The sequence below is a fragment of the Uloborus diversus genome, chromosome 9 (genome assembly GCF_026930045.1).
Source record: "Uloborus diversus isolate 005 chromosome 9, Udiv.v.3.1, whole genome shotgun sequence".
Lineage (NCBI taxonomy): Eukaryota > Metazoa > Arthropoda > Arachnida > Araneae > Uloboridae > Uloborus > Uloborus diversus.
In genome coordinates this window covers 145,475,799-145,496,749 of record NC_072739.1, presented here as the reverse complement: position 1 = coordinate 145,496,749, position 20,951 = coordinate 145,475,799, and the positions used below count along the sequence as shown (strand labels likewise).

General features: G+C 32.9%; 1 protein-coding gene across 1 annotated transcript in view; it reads left to right on the top strand.

Annotated features, from left to right (window-relative positions):
- Positions 1-4,756: 4,756 nt before the first annotated feature.
- Positions 4,757-20,951, top strand: part of LOC129229819 (uncharacterized) — a 65,158-nt gene continuing 48,963 nt past the window's right edge. The window contains exons 1-3 of the mRNA XM_054864193.1: positions 4,757-4,898; positions 13,400-13,594; positions 20,485-20,609. Of these exons, the coding sequence (XP_054720168.1) occupies positions 4,835-4,898; positions 13,400-13,594; positions 20,485-20,609 (384 nt within the window). The 5' untranslated portion in view covers positions 4,757-4,834. The remainder of the gene's footprint in view (positions 4,899-13,399; positions 13,595-20,484; positions 20,610-20,951) is intronic.

The window sequence follows — 20,951 nt, the reverse complement described above, 5'->3', positions numbered from 1 at the left end:
GGAAAAATGAGCATGGGGTCAGCAGTTTGCCTTGGCCCGGAAACAGCCCCGATATAAATCCGATCGAAAATTGTTGGAATAGAATGAGTGTAGAAGTGATGAAACATAAGCCAACATCATTTGCGAAACTCCCGGAATCAATAATTCGTGTCTGGCACCATGAACTCAGTAAAGAAAACATTCAATCACTCATCCATTCAATGCCCCGTAGATGTCAAGCTTTCATTAAAACTAGAGGCGGACCAACAAAATATTAGGTTATATTTTATGATGCTCAAACATTTCCATGTTACTTTTGTATATTTTTGAACAGAAAGAATGTTACAATTAAAACCTCTACTTACTTTTTTGTCGTCCACTTGGCAACGTGGATGCACTTCACATTGTACCTATTACAGTTTTGGCCATGTATTTCCATTAATAAAGTAAACAATTATCGGATTCCTGCTGTTAAATGTTTATTTCATAAGTTTTGCAGAATTTCACATACATTCATCGTTAATCGGTCGACCAAAACTTCTCACACATCCCATTGTTGTGAAAATGCGAGGGTGATGCAATTTTTTTTACCAGCACTGTAACACTCCGAATAAGAGTTCTTCCGAATAGTGGAAAATTACTCTGCATTTAAAATACCATTACCAATCGAGGGAACGAATTTTTCTGCATATTACCAACTTTGTTTCAAGCTGCCAAGTTGTATATGGAACGCTGGCTATAACACATTTTAGTAAATTTTAAGTTCAATTACAAGTGTAAACATTTACTCACACGATTGATAACGATTTTGCGATTGGTTACGAGCTTTACAGACTGGTGCTATTAATCTTACATTAGCATCTGACCTAACGTACATTTTAGCAGCAGAATAATGTTTTAATTATCTTTGTCGTAGAATGGCAGCTATTGAGTTTATATTTTGCAATGAGGGAACAGTGAGACAAGGAATAGTGAGACACCATTAATTCGTGGCTCACTGCTCACATGGCATTTTTATATTAACCCTTTCAGACGGAATTTTGAAATACTTATCCAAAAGTGTTTTTATTTGGTAGACAGTGTACTATGGTAAAGAGTATCTTATAGACAAAATTTCAAGTTTGTAGGTGAGGAATTAAAAGAGTTATGACACGTCCAATAATCCGGACATATGTTATAGAAATACATATTTCAGGTAATAAAACGATGAAACATCAAAGAAACTTGTTTGTAGAATATTCTCTAAAGAATAATCCTTATATATTATTTCTGTAGCCTGTTTTTGGTTTCTACGCGAGATTTTCCTCAATTGTTGATCGATTTCTTTGTTTTACACCTTATTTTAAAGCTTATCGTACTGGCTACTGACGAAAAATAGACCCACGGTCTAAAAATTGTTTTTTCGGGCAAAAAAACCTGTTTTAAAGAACCAGAATGAGGTTTTCGGTTAAATTTATAACTTTAACTTGCACTGTTACCGACAGAGCTGAATAGCTTGATCGGCAGAGCGTTCGACTGGTAACCAGGAGAATGCGTGTTCGGGCCGACGTCCGGACAATCTGCATGAAAATATTTGAAAAAGATCGCGCATTACATGAATAACAAATATGAGGGAATACATGAGATAGAAACGCTCCAGCTGTTAGGTAAACTTGATGCAACACGGAGCTGTTAGGTAAACTTGATGCAACACGGAGCTAAATTGATACCCAATTGTAAGGTTTTTATTTTTTTTAAAGCTTTGGCTCCGGTAAGAAAATTAAAGCATAATGTAAGCGAAAATATAAGTATCAGGTTTAAGATTTTAGACTACAATGGAATTGTTTTTAGTTCAGTTAACTATAATAAATCGTATGTTGAAATATAGATTCTTCTAATGAGTTTTTGACTCTTTGTACAAATAAAAAAATTACTACCTCAATTTAAGGGTAATATATATTTTTTCTTCTTTTTGCAAAAAAAAAAAACAAATAGCGTATCACATTTTTCTTACATTTGAAAAGCTACGCTTAAAAAAGAACTTAGTTCAAATTATTTTGTATTTTAACCGTGCTGTTAAATGATGAACACGTGCTGCCATCTAAGCCATAACGGTTCAAACAGCCTGCGATAACGAATTGTAAAAATTTTTAAAAATAAAAACACTTCTCGGCAAGAAAAAAAAAATTAAAATTAACCTGTGGGGTTTTTTTTTTCCGGTAGAGCGTTCGGCTATAAACTGTCTGAACTTCGGGCCAGTTCGGGCTGTCCCACATAATAGCAAATTTACATTAATATTACGCATTACATGTACTCATAACATATAACAGATAACACACGTAATAAAATAAATGCAGCGGGAATGCTGTTTGGTGTTTCCACTCCTTTATGCAGGCTACAGTTATCATTCAGATAAGTTGACCGCTAATCGAAGGGTGTTCTTCCCTTTTTTTTAAAGCTTTGAATCCGTTCAGACCACTGAGCATAATGTAAGCATAAAAAAAAGTAGATATACCTCAATGGAATCCTTTTTGTGCAGAAAAACATTTTCATTGTATGCTGAAATGTAGATTTTTCTAATAGCAGTGTTTGAAATTTGTACAAATGAAAAAATACTACGCCAAATTAAAACTACGAGTTTCATAATCTCTAATTATTTATTCGAATACGATAAAAAACATTAAAATTATTATCAACTTCATTAGTAAAAAATCATTTTCTACTCCTCTGCTTTTGGCTGAAAAAAAAAAAAGCATTTTGTCTACGTTCGAAAAATTACACTTAAAAAACGGATTCAGTTCAACTGGTTTTGGTTTTGAATTTTAAGTGTTCGATTAAAAGAAAAACAAGTGCGGGCATTTAAGCCGTATAGGTTAAAGAAGCCTGCTATGGGAAATTGTTGAATATTCAAAAATAAACACTTATTTCTTCAATCGAATTTATTACTTCTCTAGAACGTTTGTTTCAATCGCGACGTGACATCATCCTCATTCTTTAATCTAATTCCGTGTTTTACGAATAATTTTAAATCGTATCATGCTGGCTAATGACAAAACATAGACGCATGATCTTATTATATTTTTTTTCGGCAAAAAGCTTTTTTTACTCTGTTTTATTACGCATTCCTTCAATGAATAGCATTCGAAAAGGAAGGCGCAGTTGCTAGATTTGTTGGAGCGTCGTACTGTTAATCAGAATGGCGCCAGTTCGAATCCGTGCCACTAAATATCTCTTTAATGTTTCTTTTTTTCCGTCAGATGCTCACATGGGCAGGACTGTATTTTCCACAACCTGTTTTTTCACATGCAAAATTACTGATTTTTCACGTGTCACTCAGCCACACTTTTAATGATATTTATATTTGCATTGAAAATACGTACAACCAAAAGGGGAGCGATGATCAAATTATCACAACGTAGTATTTAACGAGGTTTTGTTACTGATGTCTTCAAATTACATGCCTTCTCTTGTGCGCTTACTTTTTTCGGTTTTTCTTCCTAATATTCTTTCTTTGAAATTTTTAAAGAGCGAAATGCCTTATGAAACGATTCGAAGTACAGTGCGGAATTCCGCACGGGTCGACTAGTAAAACATAATACAGTCGGATTCCGACTTAAGCGAGGGATGCGTTCCAAGACCGCTCGCGCAATTCGAAATTTCGCGTTGTGGGACAACGTATGTTTAGAAATTTTTTATGAGCATACCCAATTATTTCAGATTGTGTTGACACCCCTCAAATTGTTTCGAACCATTTCTTAACTATATATTACCGTTTCTTTTATAAAGTACTGACTTTTTACTGTATTTTAGAAAAAAAAACGTTACTATTTAACATAAATTACTGTTACGAAGCACAAAGTCAATGATCAATGAGATACATGAATTAAAACAGTTAGGTACTTACTACTTACATTAAGTACATTACTGCATTATAATAGCATTGAACAGTAGATTGTATTGTAAACTATGATTTTTAAAATAATGAAGATGATAATTTATGCAGAGTGGGAAAATCCTTATTTCTGGCCTGTTTAAGCCACAATGAAAGAGCAGCTTCCATTTTCATGATTATTTTGCTCAGACACTACCCAGCGAGTTTCAGTATTAAAACTAAATTCTGAACTTTTACGAATGAACATTTCTTGAACTTTAATCGTACGTATCGAAGATTAACTCATACCTAGTTGTCGTGCATAATTGTTCATGCATATCGAGAATCTTTACCTTTTCTTGCATTGTCAGAAACTTTCTCTTTTTCTTTTCCACTTTCGCTAACTTTAGATGAAAGAGCTCGTTTTGGAGCCATTCTATTTCATCAAAGTTCATATGTAGAATGAAAAGAAAAGAGAAAAAAAAAACGTTAAGAATTGGAGCGGTTATTTGTATAAACTAAAGCAAGGCGTTGTTTAGACTAATACAGTGTGAGAATTTCCGCTTTCAGTGATGCTAAAGGGATGAAAGTATATTCACGAAACCAATATTTAGTGTCAACAAAGCCCCTTCTAACGCTCCGCCACTCCTTCCCAAAAAAATTCATGTTGCAGGCGAGCAATTTGTGTCCGCAATAAAAAATTCATTACTCATGAAAAACTCGCGTTATAGCCATTTCGCGTAAGTCGGATCGCAATATGATTATTCAAGTTTGGAAAATTTGCTTTATATCATTTGAGATAAACATGTAACTCGCATTGTTTTATTGCTCGTCTGTTTTTATCTGATAATGAAATATGAGATTGATATAAATCATTCTTCTGTATGTGCGATATAAATCACTTTTCATCCGCTGTGATCCGCCCCGTCTTGCTACGTGCAGTGCAGTTCGTCTCTAAAAATGATTCAGAAACGGACTGTTACCCTCAGTTACAAAAATTAAAGGATGGAACGGAAATTGGTTCAGATTTTGTTCCTTTTTGTTTTTCCCGGATTATCTTTCGCTCAAAGTAAGTCACTTAGCTTTTTTCTTATTTCTTTTTTTTAATTTTCTTTCTGAGCGATCACGAATGGCTAATTATCCTCACTTGACCAAATTTGATATTGCTCTGATTTTTCACATTACCATGACAACTGTTGCCGACAGCTTCGGAGTGATCTAGTGCTTTTCTTTTGCATATCATGGACAAGAAAACAACAACAACACAACTGTTCATATATATATATATATATATAATTTATTTATTTAGAGAGCAAAATTTCGTTGTCCTAGTTACAAATCTTTTGCGGTTTGATTTTAGTCAAATTTTTTTCCAGCGCTTAATTAAAGTCTACGTTTCATTAAAAAGGGTTTTTTGTGTAAAATTACGTTTTTCAGAAAAAAAAACACCGACATAGATGAACTTAAACAGCAAAACTTTATCTAAGTACAAAAAATTAATAAGAAATAAAAATACATAACGTTATGCGCTGAAATAATCTTTTTTGTAAGTGTACTCGTGGATGTCGGTCATAAAGTCTTTTTCTTAATTTCCCCCACAACCTAATCACCATTTACTTATTTACTAGCTGCGTTGCCCGGCTTTGCCCGGTTTACCTTCAAAATAAAAATTGTGTCAAGTGACGTAAATTCAACAATCAAGCTTAAATAAATAAATTTAAAAAAAAACATCAAGCAAAATTTCCCTCCCAATCAATGACGACAGATATTAAAATACTTTTAAGAAATTAAATCGAGAAAGATGGATTTTAAAAGCGTAACCATGGAAACACAAAATAAAATAAGTTTGAAGAATTAAAATGCGAAAGAAAATGGTTAAAAATTTGAATGGAAATGAGATTTTTTGAAATTGATTTAAAAAGGCTTGTAACTTTTTTCCTTTCGAGATAGAAGCTTAATTTATCGACCGTAGGTCGAGATAGATCTGGAGTAAAACATGCCTTTTTTTTTCAATGGTGTCAAAAAGAAAACTGTGGGACAATTCCTCCACTTTTTATAGTTAGATTTAATGAAGAAAGTAGTGCCTAAATTTCAGCTAAGCCTAAAAAAGTTCGAGTTAAGAACAAAAATTACTCCCGTCGTAATGAAGTTAGAGCATCGAAACAAATTGCTAAGAACGCGGAAAATTCTACCCTTTTCAACGATATATAATATTAATATGTGCAAGTAATTTTCACCCCTTTAATAGCCAATAATAGGCAATTTACGTGAACTTTGGGCCTAAATTGGAATAAAAAAAGAACTATTTATCGGATTTTTTTCGAATTATAGCCAATGTTACTCAGCGAGAAAACACCTTTCATACAATGTAAGAATTTTTCAAATAGGTGCAGTGGTTCCGGAGATTACCTCGAACATATAAACACACAAAAATTCGTCCTTTCTCTTTATAATATTAGTATAGATTATTTCGTTACGCATCTATTTCTTTAGATGAGCGGGGCATATTTTATTTATACAAATCAGCTTGAAAAGTTTAAAAGTTGTCTTTGGGATAATTTGCGATTTTAGCCAATTTTGAGAATATGCATCAGATAATAGAAAGTCGATATTGGTATACAGGAATGTCAGATTGCTTAGTTCTGGTCCTTTTTTTTTTTTTTGAGCAATCACGATTGCTTATTGTTCTCACTTGACTGTTTTGATGTGATATCATTTTATTTTCCCGCCAGCACCCTTTGCAGCATCACCGTCGACCGGCTCCTCACGATGCTGCTCCTCTTGCTTAAACCGTCTCCAGGTTGCGTCCATATCCTACACACACACGCATACACACACACGCCTACACACACATACACACACTCATGCCTGCGCACAGACACAAACACACACTCCTACACACACATACACACACTCATGCCTGCACACAAACACGAACACATATGCCTACACACGCACACGAACGCCTACACACACGCGCGTACACACACAGCACTGCATACATAACTCGCTCACACATGCATACATACACACACACGCACCCACAAACATGTGCCTACACAAACACACACGCGCATTCAGACACACACACGCTCGTGATTGCGGAAAACATAATTTGAATTCAAGATGCCCAGATTTTTACTTTTTACAAGTACACTGTAAAAAAAATCCGGAAACGTTTCTGAGTATATCGTGCAGCTGTGGTTCATGAAAGTTTCAAAAACGTTTCTGAGTATTTCGGAATCCTCTTTCTGTAATGTCCAGAAACGTGTCTGAGTATTTCGGAATCCTCTTTCTGTAATGTCCAGAAACGTGTCTGAGTATTTCGGAATCCTCTTTCTGTAATTTTCAGAAACGTTTCTGAGTATTTCGGAATCCTCTTTCCGTAATTTCCAGAAATGTTTCTGAGTATTCTGTGCAGCTGTGGTTCATGAAAGTTTCGAAAACGTTTCCGAGTATTTCGGAATTCTCCAAACAATTTTCAAAAACGTTTCCGAGAATTTCGGAATCCTTTTTCCGTGATTTTTTCTAAAACATAATTCTTTATTATAGTATTGCATACCATATCAGTTTCAATTCTTTCATATCTAAGAGCAATAATACAAGCAATTTTAGAATTATTCGTGGATTTTTTTTTTTTTTTTTTTGGAATTTCTAATGACAAATAGCATGGTTAACAGCATAACATATGCACAGTTATAAATTTTTGAAAAATTATGAAATAATCTAGTAGTTTCATTCCTAATCACAAAATCGTCGGGGAATTGGAGTGGGGGTACCTTCTGAAAAGTGGAGATTGTTTGTTAAACAATCTTAAACTTCAGTTTTTCTCTCAATATTTTCAAGACAAAACTATCAACATATTGTATTTTTAATGCAGAACTTAAAAACATATCTTGTATCAAACTTGATAGCTTTTATCTTCGGATAAAATTTGACAGGACTTACCTACCCTTCGCGTTCCGGAATTCGTTCACCTCAAGTCAATTTCTCTGACGAACAAAGTGTACCGAAAAGTACCAACAGAGAAATTGATGAATTTAAATATGACACCAAGTCCCCCTGCTGGAACCATTCGGGTTGATTCTTCTGTTCTTGCCCTTTTCCAGTTCATCACAAATATAAATACTTATTCAAAATAGGTTACTGATTTTATTTTTACAGTGTGCGCAAAATGCATTATATATTTTATTTATTAAAACATTGAACTCTATTACATGATTATTCCATTTCATATATACGAGAATAACCCCTCCCCCACCATAAAAGTGATGGTGCACCCATAAAATGCTATGAAGCGCCCACCCCCCCTTGAAAAAGCAACATCATATACATTATAAATCAAAGTATCACATACATTATAAATCAAAGTATCATATAAATTATAAGTCAAATACTTTAATATGGTGTAAAAATACAAAATTATTTTATTAAGTCTTTTTTTTTTTGGTAAAATTGAGGCTCGTAAAACGAAAAAAATGAAGACACTTTTAAATACATATATGTATCTATTTGTTAAATAAATTAATACACATTTAACTAATTTAAAGCGTTTCGCTAATGCAAATATTTAAAGAGATATCGTCATTTAGATAATACTGAAGCACTATGTTCCTAATTACAAGAGATAGTTTTTTTTTTTTTTACTTCATACAATCTAGCTACACTGTTTACAAGAGAATGAAAACATGCAACCTTAAAGACGAACTATCAAACCTGACAATTTGCATATTATAACATTTAATTCATAATGCTTGATACATAGCCAAATATTAACTGAGATTGACACATAAAAACAAAGTACACAATAACACATATTTAAATTTTTTTATAATCTTCAATTCATAAATTTTACAGAATAAAACTAGACACACTTGCACTTTAAATATGTGTTCTATGTAATGTAAAATATTTTCAAATTGCAATAGTTCACAACGAAAAAATAATACTGAAGAAAATAGTTTTTTTTTAACGAGATTTATATGAACTAAATCTCTTTAAAGTAATAGAGTTGCAAAGCGACTTACCTATTCGTCGGTGGTGGTCTTTTGCAGGCTTTGGTCACCAAAAAGGTGATTTTTATGACAGAATAAAATTCTGCCAACAAAAATTACCCATTTGGTAGAAAGAAGAAAAGTATCCAAGAAAAAAGTAAATTACCTACACAAGTTATGCGACGCAATGAATTTACATGGCGTCCTCTCGGTAGTTATTTGGTTTTCAATTTCAGTTTGTATTCCTTCCGCGAGCATGCGTCGAGAATTTGCACTTCGTACTTAAAAATAAATGACATAGCTTCAAATTCAATCTTATGACGATATATATGCAAGAAAATATAAGACTTTAGAATTATCTTCAGTGAATTCATGCGAGGAACAAAACTTCTACTAATCCCCTTGATGAGTGTTACTTCGCATACATGAGTCACAGCACTTGTTTTCATTGCGTGCTTTCGAAAGTTTTAGTTTAGATTTGCTGCTGGACTATAAAATTGTGAGCTGCGCATGCGTCGACTCTTACTTTCTTGCTATACGGGAAACGTTTTTGATTATAGCAGAAAACTGCGGAGGGCGTACGAATCTGTGTATTACGGAAAACTTTTTTATATATTCAGAGAGTTTTCCGAGATTTTTTACAGTGTAAAATATTAGCATTAAAAATGTTATAGGAAATCCAAATGCATTTTATTAAAATACTAGAAAGTCGCCCATAAAAATGTGGCGGATGAAAGTTGCTTCAACATTTAAACGAGGCCATTGCCTGTTTGGTGATATTTTGATACTTGAAATTGTAACCCTAACTACAGTGGATTAACCTAACACTCCAGTAGGTAGCGTTCATTGTTGACCATTCTTTCGTTTCTTCATCCCCCCGAAATGACAGTCTTACCAGTAAAACTGTTAAGTTGCCGGTTCGAGTTCAGCCTTGTCGCGATAAAGGCTTTCCCTGCATGTTAAACATTACCGAAACATATTATCAAATTATCATGCCGGGGCGCGAGTTTCATTGTTGAAGCACGCGGGTTACTCTATCATCGGCTATTATATGTAAGAGAACTAATAACATTCCCACTCTTTTCTCGTGCTAAAAATTATAAAAACAAGTTCCTTTGCGTCAGCTTAGACGATCAAAAATGTGCATTCTGAACCCCATGAAAATAAGTCCCAGGGTATTCCATGACTCTTTAAGGGAAATTTATGCCTCTCAAATGCCAAAAATCAATAAAAATGTCTATTTTTTCAATGTTTTGCTTAAAATGCAGAACTCAGAAAAGTTTTGAAAATATACAATAAATATTATTATAATAAAAACGATTTTACATTCTTCAAATGCACCGTTTTTCAAATAGTTTTGTGTTCTTAAAACAGTTTTCTCAGTTTGATTTTTTTCCCGACACAATTGAAATATTTAATGTGCTAAAATTGCAAGGCTATATATACATCAAAGACTTTGAAAAAAAAATGTGGATTCTTCAAAATATACTTAACAGTATTAAAAATAAGTCTTGCAAAATCTTGAAAAGAAAAAATATTGCAAATGTAAAAGTAGCAGAATTCATGCTTTTTCTCATTTTTCCACGAATGCAAAAATTATTAACAGCAAAACTTAAGCGAATTATAATAGTTGTAGCAAAAATTGTTGACAACATACATGAATAGAAAGGATCATGAATTTTAAAATAGTTAATTTATAACAGAAATATAAAATTTTGAATTTTCTACACATATTTTTCATGCGAAATTACTGCTTCAAAAATAGTGTTCTATAATTTAAAAATGGCACAAGTGCAAAGCTTCAAGTATAAAAAAATTGATATAAAGGTAATAAGTTCCCTTAAACTAGAAACGTTCCATCAATTCTTCGTTATACTATACGCAACAACTAAACCTTATTTTAATTACCCATGTTACTTCAATTCCGCAGAACTTTACAATAGAATGTTTTAGTTTTATTTCGAGAACTCCAAATCTCTTCAGGCGAAAATACGTTATCAATCTTTTCGATTTTATCAAGACAATGGATATCAAAGTAAAAAGCAACTAAATTGGGGGTAACACGAGCTCTTTCGCAACAAGTTCACTATCTTTGTTATATCAGAACAATAGCTGAAGAGAAATGTATGTTTAATAACAATGACTATATTTTGCTTTTAGAACGGAGAAGATATTTTAAATAGCGCAATGTTAACTATTCCATGTAATTGTGTCCAAGTTTAAAATAACGATGCTTCAAAATTTTTAAAGGTTAGGTTTCCCGAAACTATAATAGACAAGGAAACGAAATAACAACAACATCAATTTAACTAAGGGGTCAAAGTACTTTCAAAACTTTTTTTTAAATTTTAGTAAATTATGTTTTTTTTTTTTTTTTTGAAATCTTAACATGCATTCATAATTAGCAATCAATAGTCTTATTTCAAAAATTACAAATTGTACCCGTTTTTTCTTTTTTTTTATTCAAAACATTTAGGAAAATTTCAATTTTTTAATATCTCTCAGGTTTTTTTGTTTTTGCACTTATTTCAAAAATGTTTTTTGCTAAACAATCACAATAATCATCTCTAAAAACTGTGCATTCATTTGTTTATTTATTTATTAGAACATTTTCTGCGATTAATTACGTAAAAAATAATAACAAATTCTTAGGATTTTTTACGTTTAATGTTGTTTTTAAAGGAATAACATGCTCTTAACATTTTAGTAATTTATAAAATGCTTATGCAATGCACATTATTGTTGAATATGTTATCCTGACTGCAAAAAGGATTACTTTTAAGCTGTAGAAAAAAAAATTCTCATTGATTCCAGTAACATGAAAACAAAACGAGTTGATGTGTGCACACATGACTTCCTTTTACTTCAATTTAATGTTATTTCCCCATTACTGGAAATTTTAATGTGATTCAATAGTTAACTCTCTAAATATCACCAACAGTGGCCAAAATAAAACAGATTTTTTTGAAAAAAATCGCCAATTTTGTCGCCAACGTGGCGACAAAACTTTGCGACCAAAAAACTGGCGATATATCGCCAAGTGTCCGCCAAACTATAACACCACTTCAGTTTACATCGAAATTAACAATGATTTCCCCCCAAAAAGGGTGGAAAACCCCTTTAGAAACACCCGAATGCAACCATAAGGGGAGGTTTCACAACTAGACCCCACTAGGAGTCTACGTACCAGATTTCAACTTTTTAGGAATTACCGTTCTTGAGTTATGTGACATACATACGCACGTACGCACAACGCACATACATACATACGTACATACAGACGTCACAAGAAAATTCGTTGTAATTAACTCAGGAATCGTCATTATTGATATTTCGCGTGTCTATACGTTCTTAGGCAGTTATCCATGTGTGGTCGAGTCGAAAAAAACCTCAATATTCATTCGGGGATGAGTAAAATGGAAATTAAGGTCGATTTTTGAGTGAAATTTTTTTCGCGAATACAATACTTCCTTTTTTGAAAAAGGAAGTAAAAACTATCATCGAGAAAAAGTAAATTTGGAGTTTTTCTTTTGCATAAGAACACATAGCGAGCGTGACCTAAAACTACTCGTGACGTTTTAAAATTTTGAATTAAAGCGATGAAACTTTTCCTGTAATTGGAATAATTTTTAGTTTTGAAATACGCAACAAAATGTTTTTTGATCATTTGGTCATTTTTGAGGTAATGTAACCTCTTTGAACTGTAAAAATTTATTCCAAAGCATCTAGTTCTGTTTTAAAATTACTTTGATCATTCCCTCTAGAAAATTATGTTTTTACTTCCTTTTACAAAAAAGGAAGTATTGTATTCGCGAAAAAAATTTCACTCAAAAATCGGCCTTAATTTCCATTTTGCTCACCCCCGAATGAATGTTGAGTTTATTTTTCAACCCGACCACACGTGGATATATGCCTAGGAACGTACAGACACCCAAATTATCCATTTTGACGATCCCCGAGTTAATTACAAGTTTTCTCGTGACGTCTGTATGTACGTATGTATGTGGGTATGTGTGTATGCGTGTATGTATGTCGTATAACTCAAGAACGGAATGTCCTAGAAAGTTTGAATTTTGTACTTAGACGCCTAGTGGGGTCTAGTTGTGCACCTCCTTTTTTGGTTGCAATTCGGATGCTCCAAAGGGGGTCTTTTGCCCTTTTGGGGGGGGGGGGAATCATTGTTAATTTCGATGAAAACTCAAGTGGTGCTATAATTTGGCGATATATCGCCAGTCTTTTGGTCGCCAAGTTTTTTCGCCAACTTGGCGACGAATTTGGCGGGGGTTTTTTTTATGCTTTTTTTATTCTGGTTTCAATTTGGCCATATTTAGAGAGTTGACCATTGAATCACATTGAAACTGCCAATATTGCGAAAATTTATCTGTATAAAACGTTTTCTTTGCTTCGGTTCGCAACAAACTTGGGGTGAAAATATTTAAAGTGTTCACTTCGCTCACTCCGAGGCACTATTATCTTTAAATTGGAGTAAAAGGAAGTCATGTGAAATGCACATATCACCTCGTTTAATTCTATCCTTCATTACTGTTCATGGTTCTTCTTTTTTATGTGCATGCAGATTATAGCAGACCCACATTTCCACCGGTATTTCAAACAGAAGTGGAGGGCATCTTGCACCTTGAACTGGAAGAACTTTCCGCATCCGTTTATTATGACTACGAGAAAAATAGAGCTGCATTGTTTTACACCTATCAAAATATCTCAACCAGAAGCATTTATGATTTTGAAACCAATCAGCTGATTTACCTCAAAGGTAAGTTCTCATGCTCAGTTAAAATTTTTGAAACATTTTTTTTACGATTTATAAACTGTTGCGAAAAATTATAAGTAAATAAATACAGTAGAAACTCGTTTTTCCGTCACTTACTTATTGGGATCTAAGCTTTATCCGGATCAAATTTGAAGACTTTTGAAAAGTTTTACTCAGTTAAATAATATTTTAAAATTATGGTGGTGAACTATATGTCCACCTAACATTCGTTTTCCGTTTTGATTAAATGTACAGCCCCTGAATATTAATTATAGTGTTCTAATAAGCAGTGGAACGTCACACAGTGGGGCGAAAACGCCAAAAAGCGTTTAAAAATGCTTTTTCAACCTCTCTCGTTTGTTTGTTTACACAAGCATGTAATTAGCGAGTTTTTCAATTTGTTTGGGATCAGGGTCTAAAGTTCGCAGGTTTACGTAGCTAAATCCCCTTCAGGGTCTTCATACATACTATTGATGACTAATTAATATTAATTTCAAAGAGTACATAAGAGTTATATTTTTTATGGAGTGTTTTGAAAAAAAAAAAAAAACTTGCAATTCCTCTAGTTTTTGATGCAAATAAAAACCAGTTATTGGTTTAAATATTCAATTATTCAATTTTTATTCGTCCTATCACTATCATTGGACACGAGAGAAATTAAATACAGTTGGCTCTCTGTTTAACGACTTTCAAGGGACCACAAAAAATCGTCCTTAAGTAGAAAGCGTCCTTAAATAGAATGCTTCTAAAACTACGGTGGACCATCTGGGACCGTGAAAAGCCGTTGTTAAATAGAGAAAGTCGTGAAATAAAGCGTCGTTAAACAGAGAGTCTACTGTATACCCGCCTTTAATAAGAAGAAAAAGTTATAGACTGCTTACTAAAGCAATTCTTTTAAATTCCCGCACTCATGGTTCTTCACGGTCTAAAGGCTCCCAATAGCGTTTGTAGTGGACGAAGGGCTTTAAAATTCCAGTTCTGATTGCCTAAGAGGTAGGCCTGTGCAAATTTATTAATCCTCAATGGGGTCGTTTGTAAAATTTTTAAAAGTTTTTTTTTTTCTGAAAAAGATGCTTAAAAACATAGAATCTGACCATTTTTTAAATAATTTGACTAAATTTAATATTTTTTAAAAATTATTTTAATCGGGGCGCGCGCTTGCATTGTTCACGCTGCTGCCGATGACATCCCAAATGATGAAATGCCTCATTCACTGATCACAATATTTAATTCGCTTCTTTACTCACATGTACTGGCAACGATATGGTTGATAGCAAGCTTAGAGCACAATATTTAATTCGCTTCCTGATTATCATAACGTGGAAATGCGGTAGACAGATTCGCCAAACTACATAATTTGTGAGGTCATTAAGACCACGCCTTATTTTCAAAATTGGACATTTTAAAGAATTAATTAAATACTAAGCGTTGGGAAAATAAAAGTTTTTTCTCGCAACATGTTTTTTTTCTATCAATTTCAGTGACTAAAAAGTAGTACTTTTGACCGAAGGAAACAACCCAATTAGTTGAATATAGGAAAAATACATTTTTAAGCGCTTTTTGGCGTTTTCCCCCACTGTGCATCAATCCGACATCACTGCCGCTGAACTATCATGTATATTTCTCCCTGTATCCATCCCTGCACACGTGTTCTTTAAGGGTTATAAAAGCTTTCTCTAAAGCAGTTTTTTAAAAAAAAAATTAATTTAGAGAAAGATTGACAGACAACGAAGACGCAAAAAGCGCTTCTATTTATTTATCAAAATGATCATTTGTCACCTGTATTTACAAACGACGAGTGAAGATCAGGGGCGTCCCAAATTAAAAAATTTCAGGGGGGGGGGGAATTCTCAATTTACCGAACAGAACTCCAAATTTTACCGAACGATAATTTTTCCGAACCGTCGGGCAAAATTTTAAATACAAATACATATACAAAAGTGACGACCAGCAACAGGCTCTGGGTTCAGCTAGACTGGTCCTAGTCAATTTACAATCCCCAGTGAAGATCAATGGCCCTCTTAAAACTATCTACTCCCTTGCTCATTACCACCTCTTCCGGTAAACTGTTCCAAGGTTCCACTACCCTGCTAAAATAATAATTTTTCCTAACATCCATGTTAGCCTGAGATTTAAATAGCTTAAAACAATGACCCCTTGTCCTGTTTTCAGTGCTTAACTTCAGCTCCGTAACATCTTTCATTTTAATAAATTTAAACAACTGAATCATGTCTCCTCGGTCTCTTCTTTGCTCAAGACTGTACATTTTTAGCCTTGTAAGCCTGGAATTATAGTCTAAGTGAGAAAGTCCATTTATTAGCCTTGTAGCCCGCCTTTGAACCCTTTCCAATACATTAATGTCTTTCTTAAGATAAGGAGACCAAAACTGAACAGCATACTCCAAATGAGGTCTTACCAAACTTCTATGTAAGGGCAGAAGAACTTCTTTAGATTTGTTTGAAATAGATCGATTGATAAACCCAAGCATCTTATTGGCCTTGTTACCAGCAATGCTGCACTGTTGACTAAACTTTAAATCCTGACTTATTAAGACCCCCAGATCAGTAACTCTGTCTGCTTGACTAATGACTGAACCTTACAAATAATAACTTGTACACTTATTTCCATGCCCTAAATGTAGCACTTGACATTTCCCAACATTAACAGAAATACCCCATTTATCAGCCCACTCCGTAATGTGATCTAGATCCTCTTGCAGCTGTTTTGCTTGTTCTTCATTTTCTACAGTTCCCATAACTTTGACATCATCAGCAAAACAATTCATGTTCCCAGAAATATTTTTGTGAATATCGTTCATAAAAACAATGAACAAAACAGGCCCTAACACTGATCCTTGAGGAACCCCGCTTAAGACCTCACTCCAATTAGAATAATTTCCCCTTACAATTACCCTTTGTTTCCTTCCGGTCAGCCAGTTTTTTACCAAAATGAAAGTTTTTCCTCCTATTCCTATATCAGCTAATTTACTAAGTAGAGCAACATGCGGTACCTTATCGAAAGCTTTTTGAAAATCAATGTAAACAACGACAGGCTTCTTATTGTCCAAAGCCATGGTAACTTTGTCATAGAAATGTAATAAATTAGTTGCACAAGATTTTTACCTTTCCTGAAACCGTACTGAAAACTAGTCAATAGATTGCGAATAAGAAAATTTTTATTACGTAACAGCGACCTCCCATCCAGGCGCCCCTGATGAAAACAAAGATCAATCTCATCTATTTTATTTCGGATTGAAGCACTATGGAGGCAAATGGGTGTAAGTGCCAAAATTAAAATATTAGATGTACAAATGATTAAAGGATATCTCTTTTTGACAAGAGATGGTAGGAGAGTGTGAGGCGAAATGAAATAGTTCAGATTACTGACCTTTTTCATAATGAACAAAGAGAAATGTATTTTGGAAATTACAGAACATTAATACAAAAAAATGAGTTTTGCAATAAAACTTGCGTTGAAACTTTTTTTAAAGAAATTTTTTGCAGTAAATACGTACCTTTAAAAAAAGTGGACATTTTTCACGTCTCCCCCCCCCTCCCCCATGGAGTAAAGGAGGATAAAAAATAAAATATTTTTCTAATGAAATATTTTCTATTTGATTATTGAAAATATTTTTCATTAAATGAAAAAGTAAATAAAAGAATGAAAGAATAAATGAAAATGTAATAAAAACAATAAACGAACAAAAATAAACAAATTAATTAATATATGAGAAAAAGAAATGTGTAAATAAAACCGTGTGAATAAATGAATAAAAAAGGAATTAATGAATAAAGGAATATCAATGAATTAATGAATAAGTGATTTACTAAGTAACCAAAATGAAATATTTGATTTTGCCCTTATCCACCTCGCGCTGCATGCACTTGACTAATGGGACGAAACATTTAAAATAAATATAAACTTTGTATATATTAAAGCAATGTAACATCACAGAAATTGTCAAAAAAGGTCTGTGGCGGGTCTGCATCCAGGAGACCCCATAACAACTACAGGCTTGAAATTTTGTACAAAATTACTTCGAGCCTCGAAGGTTTGCACGTGGGTTTTTGTATTTAACATTTCGAATTAGTTTTTTTTTTGGTACTCAATTTCTTCAGCCAAAACTTCCCTTAAATTGTCTATTAAAGGCATGAAAGAATTCCCACACCCCTTAGCATTCTATGTCATTCGAAAGTTATTTGTTTTCTGCTTCAAATAAAGTGTTCCAATTTTCCCTATTAATTAGAACAGCAGATATAAGGGTTTCTGTTTAGCAAAAAGTCCAAGGCTCAACTCATTTTAAGCCCAGAGCTAAAGAGAAAAATATATCTTGCTAGAGACCAAGAGTTTCAAAGCTTTTTTTTTTTTTAACATCTCGGTTATATTTTTATCAAGTTTTTTTTTTTTCCTCGGATAAGAGCGGGATAGTTTTATAATTATGAGCTCTTTACGTCAAATTCTGTTTTCTACGGCAGGAAGACAGGAAGAGGGGGATTTTCATTTTGTTCGAAACTGAACTCGTGACGCGTTTTTTAATCTGATTCTTTCTAATAGACGATTTAAACCATTGCGAATCAAATAAGATTGCAAAGTAATCTTCAGGGGTTGGTGAGAGTTAGTGGGTAGAGGGCGGAGCCCCCTAGTTATCTAAATAAATACTGAAACGAATATTAGTGGGTATCGATTAATGTTTAAAATGTTAATAACAGGAACTTTATCATTTTATCAATATAAAAATAATTTTTGATTTACAACAATTGCAATATCAATTTTTGAAAATTGCGTATTATCATATGCTTTGATCTTTGGCGATAACTTATTTTCTGATTGGAGTAGCCTATTTGTATTACTAAAAAGTAAATATTACCAGATAAGTGTTTCTAAAATCAGGGTAAATATTTCACTTTGTTCCACTTTTATTTTGCCCCACATTCCTCTACATCTGTCTTTTATTTTATTTTCATTTCTTAATTTACCATTTAAATTTCAATTAAATTCATGTGGTGAGTACTTTTTGCCACGTAAGGTAATGTTGGGCAAAGTGAAATAGTTAAGGTAACTTACCTTTTTCAAAATGAACAAATTGGAAACTTGTTTTCATATATATTCTCATTAAATAAAGAAAGAACAATGTATGCATGTGTAACAATTTTATGATAAACATTTTATTGAAATGTGTTTTCTATTTTCGGCAGTAAATTTGTATCTTAAATATATAAAAAAAAAAAACAGAGTGAGGCAAATAAAATGTTTTTGTAATGAAATATTTTGTTATTAAAAATGTTTCCCTTCAAATTGGTGAACTAATAAACGCATGAATGAACAAATGAGTGAATAATGAAATGATAAACGAAAAAAATTAATTAATGAATTGATAAGAAAAGTAAATGAGTGAACAAAATAGTGAATGACGAAGAAAATAAATGAATGAACGAATATTGCATTAATAAGTTTATTAATAAATTAAGGAATGTAAATAAATTTATGAACAAATAAGTAAATGATTAAATAAATTAATGAATAAGTATTCAAAACGAACTGGTTCATTTTACCCCGTCTGCAACTCACAAATTCATTTAAACATTTAAAATTTTAAAAAATGCATAATATTAACTAAATCTTACTACACTGGATATCAACAAATCTTACTGCATTGGATATCAACAAATCTTAACTAGTACTTAAAATGTTAATTGCGAAAAAATTATCCTTTCATAATTAAAAAAAACTTTTTTTTTTTGATATAACTCGAACTGTTTCAATATCTATATTAAATTTTGAAAATGGCGTGTATTGTTATTTTCCTTCATCCTTCGAGTTATTTATATTTTGACTGAGATGAACTGTTATGTTTATCTAGATGAGAGCAGGGGTGCCCATCCCCTCCAAGTTCAAAAGCGCAAATCCACCCCCCCAAAAAAAGACATTCTCAACCCTCTTTCCCCTTTTCATTTTTTAGCTCTTTTTTTATTTTATGTCTTTTTTTAAATATTTTTTTTTTAATTATTTTTTATTAAATATTTTTTAATTAATTTTTTTTAAATATTTGTTATTTGTTTAGTTGTTTTTAATTTTTATTATTATTATTTTTAGAAAAGTTGTGTGCTACGCCATTGACACACACGCACACAAGCTGAATAAATAAATAAAATAAAATATGAACAGAATAAAATAAAAATTTTAAATTAAATGCAAAAAAAGAAATAGATTTAAATAAATTAATTAATTAATAAAAAATCCCCTCCCCACCAAAAAATTTGATGGCGTAAAACTTGCACCATATCCCCCCCCCCCGTGGCCATGAGGGACTTTAAAGCAAGAACGGAACTACAAATGCGCTAAATATTCGATTTTTTTTTTTTTGATTAAACGTACAGCTTCTACACAGAACTTACAATAAATTATAGTGACAAGCCGGCGCATTTTTGGATCAGAGCGCGTGTTTGAATAGTTGGCTTTTCTGGCGAATTATCGCGTTTGGTGATCGTTTCCTGCGAACGATTCTTAGTTCACATACGTGAATTGTTTAGTAAATAAAATATTATTTTCGGCATATTTGGCGAAACCCGAAACTTTGATGTGGTAACCCTAGCAGTGTATCGATGAAAAATCCGATTCAAAATGGCTAAACTTAAGCTGATGCGTCGGCCTATCTATATAGCGGGTCTAGTTCGAATGATCAAGGTTAAACTGCATCAAATTATGAAAGAAAAACATTTCTGAAAATTTCAAGCATTGTTCTAGTTTTTATACTGGACGATTTATGAAACATTATGAAGCACCTTTCAATAACTTTATGAAGCATTTTCCCTTTGATACTGTTGTTTTAGTAAGAAAAATCTTCATTTGATTTCATGAAAAGAAACGATTTAAAATTTTCTTCTTTGTTTCAGGAACTGTATGTGACGTAGCAGATATTTCTGAGGACGTTGGAGAATCCTTTTTCCGCTTCACCACAGATGATAACAATAAAAAACATATCGATAAAGCAGAAGACATACTTTTCTTTTCCAATTCAGTAGGTATAACCAAAGTTTCTTTCTTGCAAGTTTTTGGTTTTCTTGAAGATTTATGCATATACATTCTACATTCGTTCTATAATTGACAAATCGAGAGAGAGAGAGATAACTAATTCTTTCTAATCAACTACAAAATTATCAGCGTCTTAGGCATACACTCAAGATAATGCTAGAAGCATATACCAACAACCCAGTTACGCACGACATCCAGAGACAGCAGTTTCGTCCTCTTCTTACACTCATCAGTCTGAAATAGTCACAACAGAGCTGGAGGCAGATGCCCTCTAATTGAAGCTGAGATCAGGGGCGTGCACAGGGGGAGGGGGAGAAGGAACACATGT